The 12,080-nt window shown below is 30.4% G+C and overlaps 1 protein-coding gene across 1 annotated transcript; it reads right to left on the bottom strand.

Moving 5' to 3' along the window:
* Positions 1–3,975: 3,975 nt before the first annotated feature.
* LOC118190989 (uncharacterized) lies at positions 3,976–10,405 on the bottom strand. The gene is made up of 6 exons (XM_035361781.2): positions 10,242–10,405; positions 8,821–8,879; positions 8,518–8,622; positions 5,621–5,653; positions 5,143–5,181; positions 3,976–4,082 (listed from the first exon to the last, which is right to left on the bottom strand). Exons 1-6 carry the CDS (start codon positions 10,372–10,374, stop codon positions 4,032–4,034), a joined length of 420 nt encoding a protein of 139 aa, XP_035217672.1. The 5' UTR covers positions 10,375–10,405; the 3' UTR covers positions 3,976–4,031.
* Between the last annotated feature and the right edge of the window lie 1,675 nt (positions 10,406–12,080).

Raw genomic sequence — 12,080 nt, 5'->3', positions numbered from 1 at the left:
ACTTGATGCTGCCTGCCACTTCTCAGACATGTGAGATAGATGAGACATTTCACATTACCAATGGCATCTTTTAATTTTATCTTCCTACGGCATCACATTACCTATGAAAGCTTATTTTCAGAGAATTTTCCTTTGATAAAAATTTCGCTTGAATCATTATAATTCAAGTTTTTCTGGTAGAACAACCAACTGGCTTTTGGATTTTATTCACTTAAATCTATTCATTTCTTCCTCTGGGGATAACTTAGGGCGTTACTATAATTTTCTAACTTATAGTCTCAGAAGGAACCCAGGCAACTGTCCCAAATAAAATCATAATCTATCATTATTGCCACCTGAAAAATTTGGTTTTCGGAAAAAGCTTTGAAGTGGCTTATATATGTAGTACACATTTAGATCATATTGCCTTTTCGAATCTCTGAGTACCTTTCTCGTCTTGCTGTGTATCATTTCCATGTGTCTCTTTTAAAGTTTTACATGTAATAACTAATACGCGACAATATACTACAGCAGTATCACTCGTGATTCTGGCGTCCTGCTGGAGTTGAGGCAACAAAAGAAGCTCATGGGTAATTCTTCTCTCCAGCGAGTATTGCAGCAACCTTTGAAGCTGTCGTGAGTGATATCGTTGACGATGCATAGAATTATTTTACGGTGTCCTTATGAGCGTATCTTAATTTCCAAAAACTCTTTACAATAGATCAGATTCCTTTTGTTAGCCAACGGCAAAATAAATGAAGTCTGATCCGTGGTCCCTACTCAAATATTAAAACTATATCAGTTCGGTAAAGTATCAAAAGATATGCGTATTTTACTAAATTCAATATAATACCGAATGGCGGCATGGTTTGTAAGAGGGCGGAAATTAATTACTACTAACAGTATATTAAATGATTTTTGCTTCCCGAGCTACTCATAATGAAAGCAAAATTAATATCATTTTATGATGTTTCTAGAATATGATTATGTTTAAAAAATCAGTAAGAATGTTACAGATCTGGATAGTCAAATGCGAGAAATTTATTTATTCACTGGATATTCTGATACTTAGTGCCACTAATGCAGGTGAAATATAATACAGTTCCAACAAAAAATTCTGTTCGGATTTAAAACACAAAGCCGTGTGAATATTATTAAAATATTATTATTATTAGCAGTATTAGCTTTACTTAAAAAATCAAAATAGGCATTCAAATTAAATTTATTAGTATAATAGTTTCATAATAATCCAACAGATGGCAGCACCAGCTACTCTGCGAGTTCCCTTGAATTGCAGTGCTAACAGAAGGTTAAGAAATACAAATTTGAAACCTGTTAAACTTTTATTTTGAGGAATAAGGAGATATTTTTTAGGTATAATTTTTTTAGCTTAAGTTTCCTAAAGGAAATGTGAAAACATAGACAAATAAGTGTACTTGTTATTGTGTAAACAAGTAAATAAAGTGTGGCTGTTTCAAAAATCTGACATACGCAAAGTCAGTTTTACTGGAGCAATAATTTCATTTGACAGACACGCGACATAGTATCTCTACATATAATAAAAGAAAGAGTATGTGTGTCTTTCGTTCGTGATGCGCGTAATCTAATAGACCCAGGGCTACGGAATTTGGTATATAGGTGCATTTAGACAAGAGCCAGTGCACCTCGAAGCGATTTTTTTCAAAATTCGAATCAGATTTTTTTTTTTTTTTCTTCTTTCTTTTCGATTTTATTGAATCATTTTGAATAATTTCATTCTTTTCGAAATGTGGTTTTGGCAACAGTTTTTTTCATTCAATTGTATATTGGACTGCTGACTGTTGATAATCAGCAGTGGTGCCACTTGGAAAAATTAGGCCGATAATTCTGTGCAGTTCTTAAATTTAATGTTTATCTTGGATACTGGACGTTTGTTGAGAAAAGGCAATGGGAAGTTGGTTTAATTTATTTATTAGGATAATATTTGTATTAAGGGATATTGCTTATTTAATTGAAATTTTGCTATATGTAAGACAGTTTTTTTTTTTTTTTATGAAGCTGTTCTGCAGAGTAAAATTCTGCTCAGTTTTTTAATTTAACGTTTGGTGTTTGTTCCCTTCGGGCATTTTCCGGTACATTTAAAAGCCAGACGAATGTTGGCCGCGTAGCTATTGGTAGGATATATAGGTTTTTCTCATAATAATGTTGAAGAAGTACATAATAAACTTTTTTATTTCACAACCGAATGCAAACACATTTTATGTGAATATTTTATAATCTTAAAAATGAGCAAGTTTCATTTTGCCTCTAGCCGTTCAAATGTATAAAGATCCCTATCCCTAACCTCTTTTCATACACTTCTTTTCATTTACTTTTCAGGTATTTTGTTTCTTTTAGTGCACATTTAGTGACATTCAAACTTTCTTTGCGGATAATTTCATTCCCAGAGCCAAATTTCTGTTTTTTTTTTTTTTTTTTTTTTTTTTTTTTTGAAGGATATTAGTATGTTTACCAAATAAAAAAATTACAATTTAACAGTATTTTCTGGAAAACTTGATGGATGACAATGATAATAATAAGAAGAAAAACAGTTACGTTAATAACTATTTCTGTTCTGAAAAAGAGAATCATGTCGTTTGTGTCTCAATATGCGCTGAACCTTTCTATTTTAATGAATTTAAAGATAAAAATGTTTTTTAAATATTTAAAATTCAAATTAGTAGCTTTTCTTGATAAATTTTATTTAATTTTTTTCAATATTTTTATGTTTGATGTCAAAGTGTAAACTCTTACGTTTTAATACATTTAAAAGCTTTTAGGAAACAAACTTGAAAGTCAAATATAATATCTTCTGTGATAATTAATAATTATGTTACAGAACGAAGAACGGTATATATGTTTATACATTTGGGCAAATATCTTTAAATTGGTTTGTAGCTGCAATTTTTAATGGATTGATAATAACCACTTGACTAAATATTCTTTGTCTTAAACATTTTTCTTTTCCCCAACAGAAATTACCTGGCAATTTGATTTGGAATATGAAAGATATTCCTTCTTTCGCAGTTCGTTTTGTATTTTAAAATTGTAATTTAAAAAAAAAGGAAACTAAAAACGGATTCCAATATAATGTTACGAAAGTAAAACTGTTGATAATTTCGTGAACTATTAAGAAGCATTTGCTAATAATTAGACTAAACAGTTAAAATTTTAAAATTTGAATCAAACGTTTTTATGTGAAATATGTCAATTATCATATTTTTTTCCTCCTCTTAGCTACGTTCCGCAGAAATAAATTTTGGCTTACGTCTAACAATCAATCAATAAATTAAAAAAGTTTTTCCCTTTATATTTTATACGTGTCACAGCTTTTTATTTCCTGGTCAACGCTAGGGTTCAGCACTTTTTAGGCTTGTATCTCTAGATCTAGAACACCTCTCGCTGCATCGTTCTCAGCAATAAGATTCAATATTTACGTAATTTTACATGCTGTAAAGTAAGCTGAAAAACTGTATTCTATTTTTCATTTTAAATTGTATTGCGTGCGATATACAATTTCAGGTGTGCTGTAATATGTATATTGTAAAAAGCCAAGACAATTAAAATTTGAGCAATTTTCCATATGTGACAGGTACATACATACACCTCCCAATTTTATAAACGTATCGTACAGTTCCCATCTCGAGCTGCGGTCATATTACACGGCATTTTGCCCTAGCTTACATTTTAATAATTACTCACTAACACTTGGAAGCATGTCTTATAATTTACTGCAATTAAAAAACTCAAAACAAATGAATTAAATATTATAAAGGCGAAAGGTGTAAATAATTCCCGAATAGATCATCTTCAAAATAACAATAATAAAAAGTAACATTAAAATTTTCACCAAAATATCACATTCAGTTGTGAGTCGCAATGTTTATGAAAACTGAATATGTGATGTTTATTAATGTAATAAATAATACAATTAATGTTTTCTTTTCTCGTTTGTGAGATGACAAATGAAAAAGTTGATTATTTATAGATCAGTGAAAAGTAAAAGATTTAATTCTAAAAATAAATAACTCCATTTAACCTTCTTCCTTCTCGCAATGATCTTCAGCTAACATTTTGGCACATTCCTGTAAAATATTAATATTTGATTAGAGGTACAAAATACCATTTATTATTTAATATATAATGTAGCAAAAATGCTTCCTAGCAGCAATAAAAGTAATAAAATTAGAGGGATACATTATAATATTAATTGAGAAACCGAGAATTTGTTAGATTCAACTATTTATATTTGTAAAATTAAATCAATAGCATACTGTATAAGTAGCTTACTTTTTATAAAAGTATTGAAGCTAAATTAGACACAAATAAAATTACGTAGTTTAAAATAAATATTGTTGCGTTCTACGGGTTTGTGGATTTGGAGTGATTGATGTCAACAGGCAGGGTTTATATAGCTTTTGGCCTGCCTTCGAGAATATTCTGAGGTAAACCGGTAAGAATTCGTTTTAGAATATTCTCGCTCCGTCTATGTAATATCGCCAATTTTGTCTTCAAATTTCACCAAATGGGCGACTTCGCGCAAAATCTGGCAACCCTTTCCTTGTCATTTTCTGGCAACCCTAAACCCGCTTTGCGAAGAAGCTATGTTACTGCAGATAGACGTATTTCGTAACAATATTTTAGATGGTAAATGATATATGATATTAATAATTCCCATCTTTGTTAAGCATGCTTTTATAATTACTTTGAAACCATCTTTAAGCATCAAATTAAAATTATATCGTAAAATCTACTGATGATTTAAAGCTCTCTCAATGTCGAAAAAAATCCTACTGAAATTTTAAATAATAATTTTAAAATGCTATGAGGCATAAGAAGTTGAAAAAAAAAAGTATTTTGATTATAAAACAATAATTCCTTAATTCCTACGATGACTACGATACTAACTCCTGTTTAAGAGAAAAAATGAGTAAAATTTCTATTTCAAGATACCTGTGGTAATAAAAATCTCTGCTAATAAAAATTAAAAATAATAGCAGATATACCATTTTAAAATGATCAGCATATCCAAGCATATTCAAGTGGAGCAATTTTTATAGATATATTTTAAAGTAGTGTCATTTCCTTTTTACAAATTTATACATCCTGTTTTGAAAATTATAAGAATGTTGTTAAAAAGCTTACTTCAAAATTAAACATGATTTTCTTCTCAGGAAACGTAAGCTGAAAAGAATTTGTTTCATTAAGTTCAGAAATCAATTAATGCAAAATTCCTAGAAAAATATCGAAATTAATAAATATGATAGTTAATATCATTGAATATTTCCATAAAATTACACGTCTCAGAATTATTAACCCACAATATCAAAGTTAGGTTATGATTGATTATAAATACTGGAAATTTATTAAATAAATTGTTTCAAAAGTAATGAATACATTCCTCCATAGAATTAGATAAAAATCATATAGACAGTAGTTCGAGGTTAGAACTTAGTAATAAATATAATTATTTAATGGAAATACAATATATTCAATAATTTAATGAAATGTGTTTAATCATTTAATGAAAATACAACATCTTCGTTGAATATGTTATTTTAAAATTTGTTAGAATTCAGATTCAGTAAATTTTAAAAAGGAAGGCATTATAAAATTTATTTACCTTTTCAACTTTTTCTGCAACACATTCAAATATCTGAAATATAAAATGACGTATAATGTGTAATAGAAATGCATTTGAGACTCTGAAACATAACAGTTTCACATTTTCAAATAAAAAAAAAATTATTTTTAATTAGTTTAGCTATGATTGAATACTTATTTTTAAACCATAATTTCCTTGAGATATCTGATTCCCATTCCCATTCTCTGCAAACTAATAATTTTCTATGTGAAGCATATTAAACAGAAATATGACGTGTATATATGCTACGCCCTTCCTGAAAATGGAAAGTTTGAGAGACGTTTCTATTGAGATTTTCCGAAATGTCAGTCATATGACAATTGTTCCTTTATACTCGTACTTTCAAGGTCAACAATAATAAGTAGCCTTTTGAAATATTACCTTTTTCTTTTGAGTAGAAGATGTCTTTTGAGAAACAGAAATGACACAATTTGATTTACCTGCAAATACTCATTTTTTATTTAATAAGTCAATATTTAATACAAAATTAAATTTTTATTGTATGAAACTTGGTATGAAGTACAGGTTCATTTAATATACGTATTATCTAGTCCACTGTTATGTAATCAATTAGTTTCGTAAAAAATAAACCGTATTCATATAGGAAATATTTGAATCCAGATAATTTTAACAATCTCCAGTATAATATCCTGGTGCATGAAAAATAAAAAAAGTAAGAAAAATTAAAAAGATAGTTTGTAGAGACATTAAGGGTTATTTCGAAGCTGGAGATGTGAAAAATGTGCAATTTCCTCACCAAGACTTGAACCACGGACCTCTCGAATATGTGCCGAGTCTGCTGACCACTACACTACGAGGGCACGCTAAGAAGGCGGGAGAAATACCTTATATACTCTCCGTTTTAAAAGGTGACTGGGAATTACAGGATCCACTTGCCAAATCCTGGTGGTGGAGAATCATCATCCACCACCATTTTAGTTCGGGCGACGTTGTAGAGACACTAGGATAATTCGAAGCATAGACACGCCATAGACTGCATTTATCTCCACATGCATATATTCAGGGGAATCAAGTCGGGGTGTCGTGGTGGCCATGCGACTGTTCCGGCTGTGCAATCCAGCGACCAAAATATGTCTTATAGAGGTATTCCCACATACTGCTATTAAATTGTCCATGCTGAAACCACGTGTTTCGGCATGTAGCTGCTGGAACGTCAACTATTGGACCCAGCAACACTCTTTCCACAAAATATCACATAAAATGTCCATAAAGTACTGAGTTATTATAGTAAACCGATTCATCCTTCTCTTGCTGCGTTCTCGCCTGAAATGAATACACTTCCTACTCTTTCATAAGCCTGCGAACATTGCCCTCTAGCGGTCGCCATTCCCATTTTCGGACACAAGTTCCTCCGTAAATCTTGTTTGTCAGGGTATGTCAGACCAGCATGTCAAATTTGACAACGACCTTTTGAGATGCCCTGTATAGAGCAACTAGGTTGCAAGATGATAATACCTTTAAAGAAATTCTCTATGTATATCACAGAAGAAGAAGTTAAACTTTTATAAGTGTGTTATTTACTTTCTTATTTGCGAATAAAAAGAAAAGTATCTGGTTTTTATTAGACTGAAAAGCGTATTTTGTGTTTGAAAACAAATGTATGTATAGTTCGTATGGCAGTTTAATAAAGTCTGAAGCTTAAAGTAAAAATTAAGTTAATATTTCATAGCTATAAGTTAATACCTATTTCATCGCTAATACGCTATAAGATTAATTTACAATCTAAGAAAGTTTTATTGTTAAATAAAAAAAAGGTTCTACTGCCATATTGTAAAGAAAATTTAATTTCAACTGAATTAAAACTGTAACTGAAATCTGTAATGTTATGGAATACATTCTCGCACTGAAACATTGATAAACCTGTAGATTTCGCTGTCATTTTTCTCATCTTATACTGAAAGTATTCTGTTATTAAATCTTTTGTAATCTACTTACATGTCTTGTTTTTAGAATTACATTTTAAATAACAGTTAACTGAAAAGGAAGGGTTAAAGACACTCTTTTCACATGTATGTTATATGTAGCGGTCAGCAAATCTAGCTTAACAAGTAGAATATATTTTTTTTCAGTCCTCCATGATAGCGTATCTAATTTTTCAAGCTAATTACTCAGCGAGCTATATGTTCCATAGGTCGGCAAAATTTCTGTTTCTTTTCTTATCCGAAAAGTCTTCAACTAAGGGTAAAAAAAAAAAAAAAAAAAAAAAAAAAAAAAAAAAAAAAAAAAAAAATTCGAAGTTGAGACATTTTGTACTGATTTTTTTCCATATTTATAGTTAAGTCCTAAATCAAATACATTAAGAAAACGAACAGCAGTCCAGATGGTACAGCCTACTGCAATACTGAATGCCCCGAGTTCGAGTCCCGGAGAAGGCATGGATGTTTGTAAATGTACCATGCGGCATGGGAGCACTCTAAATATGAGGTGAGCTGAAAGTCCTCCCCAAACCCTGTGGTAGGGGAAGAGGAGTGCGAGACCCTCGCACCCGTCCTCCGGGATGTTCTCCATTAAAACTGGTGGACGATACTGAGCGAAGTCGTATTGTCACCTGTATCGTGCTCAAACCTCTTGCGAACGACAGGCCCAGTCTTGCACTCCTTGCCAGGATGAATTTCGTGGGCTTGTTCTGATATTACTGTCAGACAAGTGATCTAAGTCATATCAACAACAACAGCAGAAAAAGAGCTTTAGATATAAATACATGAAAGGATGCTTTTGAGTAAAACATAAACTAGGTTTGTAATAAATGGTAAAATTCGTTCGAAAAAAATTGTTGATTTTTTTTAAATTTACCTTTCCATAATCAAATTTGGATTTATTCATATTTACAAGGAAATAATTTTGAAAATTCTTACCTTGTTTTGTACTTCCGGAGTTTCAAAAATAATCGAAGAGGAAGAGCACTTTTTTGGCTCTTCAGCAGCAAGTTCTTTCCTACAATCTTCTAATGTGAATTGAATCTGGAAAATCAAAACACGTTTATACAAAGTGCGTTTATTAGATACGTACGCTCTATGTTAATTAATTTGATTTTTATCATCTGAAAATTTTAAAATTTCTGCATATTCCATTTAGATACTATACGTGGTTCAATGTACGCAGTACATCAATATGAAAATATAATGTATAAAAACAAGCTTCAGAGCAATTGTGCTTACCCTAGGTGCCATGAGTTTTTCACAAACTGCAAATTTTTTGCATACCAGCGGATCTTCACCTAAATTAAATTGAATGTAAATTATTATTTTGCTATTAATTTAATTTCTCAAGGCACATAATAATTTTCTAATTAAGCCTGTTTTAAAGTAATTTGGTATGGAAGTTAGTGTACAACGAGTAACTATATTAACTGCTGAAAACATTTAAAAAAAGTTTAATTTGATTATGAATGTTATGCAATATCATTAATGAAATTAAAGAAGCTGCCTTAGTTAAGCAATTGGGGTCAAATGACTTTTATAAATGTCTTTCTTGTTAACTTCAATTTACATTCTAACATCTCAAAGAAGTCTTTACCGTTAAAAGTTTTTTTAAATGTTTTTAATTAAAAAAAATGTAAAAACTTATAATGATAATAAAAGGGATTCTGTAGCGATTGCTTAGAATGTGAAATTAGAAATATATATATTTAGCAATTATAACAGAGATACAAATGATGATAGAAGTTATTTATGGATATATTAAAAATCAAATGTATTTAAATTTATTTCAATAAATATATTATTAAAAAGGGTATTTATTGCTTTTAAACTGCTCAGCCTCTTAATCACTAATATAATGATTGCATTTGAAAGGTTTATCAATGATCTTCTGATTTGCCGAATGTCAGAAATACAAGAATCTTCTACGTATAAAGGCGGGCGAAATATAAACAAAAGGACTCAAATTTCACATGATGGCACCACTTACCAAGGTATGCGGATGATAAATTCATAAAATACTGCTTGTAAAGGTTCTTTTATCTCCTCATTTGTCAGTTTTCAATACTTAATCGAGCCTACGAATTTTATTTTGTCAGGACATGATTTTACATGTTAACGAAAAATTAACATCCGCCTGTGAAGGGTTAAAAATTGAAAATTTCTTTGTTTACCTGAAAAGATAACACAATTTTGCTATTCATGTAATTCCTTACCTTAGAATTTTGCTCTATTTTTAATAATTCATTTGTTAATAGAGTGTACTATCCTTAAAACCCTAGTTCTAAATTTACTTGAGTAGCCAGAAAAAAGATATTTGTGAGTTTTCAATATGTAGCACGTATAAATCATGGTTTTGGAAGATTAAAATTATAAAGTGATTTCTCATAGCTTTGCGTTTCTTTTAATTTAGCTATTCTCCTGGGACTAGATTTCTAGTTCTTGAATCTACTTCAAATCAATTTTAGAGATTTTGGATTCAGCAAAACGTAAACAATATATATAAATGGGCTTTTATGAGGAATTTTATCATAACATATGGAACGAAGTACATCAGTACTCCAGACTTAAATCGCAGGACTTTTCTCCCTTAAAATGTAAAATTTCATGTTCTAAATTGTATAGCACTGCATTAATTTTAAATAGAGATCAAAACTCACTTTTTGAAACACACTCCACTGTTTCTAATAATTCATCTTCTCCCATTGTAACTAAATATTTCGCAGCCTGACAGTCCCCATACCCGTTGGACACAGTTGAGGAAGCGAACACAAACAGTGCAAGCCAAAACATGATGCGTTCTTTAACTTGGATAAGTTCTTAATGCTGTATCTGGGAGTTAGAAAACTTGCTTTATATATTCGAAATGGATGCAATGATTCATTTTTATGTACGAGTAGGATTTATTCATTTTCTAAGAAAGCCTTGTAAATTGCATTTCGGGTAAAAAAATTCTTGTAATCATTAAAATTTCCGCCTGCTAAATGGAGAATTCTTTTGGAGCACTGAGCACTGAAGCGTGTTTAACATTGGGTTGATTTGTTCAAGTCAGAGTAAACGAAGCTGAGCATAATTTAGAAAGGGGAAAAACGTGTTCTTTAAAACATCTAAGGTTTCGTGTCGTAACTATTGCGAAAGCAACAATTTTAACAGAAATAAATTGTTTACTTCCATTACAACTGTATTTAAAATAAAAATTTAAAACCTTTTGACGCTTGCATTCGTACCATAGGAAAGAAAAATACAGGAATTTCATTCGTATGTTAAAAAATACATTCGGCTTATTATTTTCGTACTGTGACTAATTTTTTATTCTTTAAATGTCTTATCACGGTGCATTATTCCTGTACTAATCAACATATTATAGTTCAGCATCAATTAATTCTTATTCTGCAATATTCTTATTATTATGTCAGACAGTATAATTAGCAAAAGCTAATAACGTTCAAAATTTGACAGATTTAAGAAGCCAAGACTTGATTTTTAATTCGTTCGTTAAGTAGCTAGATGTGTATTTTCATCTCCTACATTTGGCAATTATCTCTTATATGCTGCAATATTCTGCATATCGGGATTGAAAATATTCTGTAATTTAAAATAAGTTTAAGAATAAGTTAAGTTTACTGTAAAACCTATAATGTGCGAACAAAATGTAATCACACTCCGTAAAGTAAGATAGATATTCGTTATATTTTAAACAATCTAATACTCAGCCTCACACAGTTGTATTAATCATAAAACGAACTTTACACTAATCCTGAATTTGTTTCTAATTATCAAGTCAAGCAATGTTATTTTTGCAAACCTGCTAAGTAACAGTTTGGTTTTAGATATTATACTGGTTAATTAAAACAAGGCTTACAAAAGTAGACCCCATTCTGATTGTACATCTCTGAATTGCATAGGTTCAAGCTGCACTCTGACATGCAAATTTGCCTATTTTATATTACTTTTTAAAAAATTTGGCGGTAAACAGCAAAATTTTAAAGTAAATTCTGCTAGAAAAAGCAAACTCTTTAGAAAGTTTAATTCGTCATTGAATAAAATCGCAAATAATTTTAACTTTCATTTTAAATATAATTTTCGACTGACTGATGTTTGAAGGCCGTTTTTAAAAAAGGACGTATTTTTTCTTTTCGGAGAGCAAAAGAAGAGTTCCATCTCTAGCCAATTAAGGCCGCTGAATACTGGAATTTTGACTCAACATCGATGCCAGGCAAACGGGCCGGCTGGATAGTTGTTTTTTCGAGTTTTCTTAAAACAATTAAAAAAAAGGATAAAAAAAAGGATACTGTTCCTACGTAAAAAAAAGGATACTGTTCCTAATTTTATCTCTTCAGATTTGATTCTGAAAGGACTCAAAATTCACCAGTATAATTAGGATTGAAAAACAGTCCAAGAGTACCTTATTAAGACTGTGTTTGACGATTTTCAATTAGCTTTGTAGATATGCAATATGGCATAGTATTATTTATTAGTGTAATAGTTATTAGCCTTTT

Source organism: Stegodyphus dumicola, chromosome 2 (assembly GCF_044657685.1).
Source record: "Stegodyphus dumicola isolate Sdum_Otavi_A_Nest chromosome 2, ASM4465768v1".
NCBI classification, from domain to species: Eukaryota; Metazoa; Arthropoda; class Arachnida; order Araneae; family Eresidae; genus Stegodyphus; species Stegodyphus dumicola.
This window is presented reverse-complemented; position numbering and strand designations above follow the sequence as displayed.

Excerpts from the sequence above, each read along its gene's own strand:
- LOC118190989 (XM_035361781.2), bottom strand. The coding sequence starts at position 10,374 with ATGTTTTGGCTTGCACTGTTTGTGTTCGCTTCCTCAACTGTGTCCAAC. Across the intron at positions 5,182-5,620 it reads TTGCAGAAAAAGTTGAAAAG|CTTACGTTTCCTGAGAAGAA; the intron begins GTAAATAAATTT and ends AATTCTTTTCAG. Across the intron at positions 4,083-5,142 it reads AAATCATGTTTAATTTTGAA|GAATGTGCCAAAATGTTAGC; the intron begins GTAAGCTTTTTA and ends AATATTTTACAG.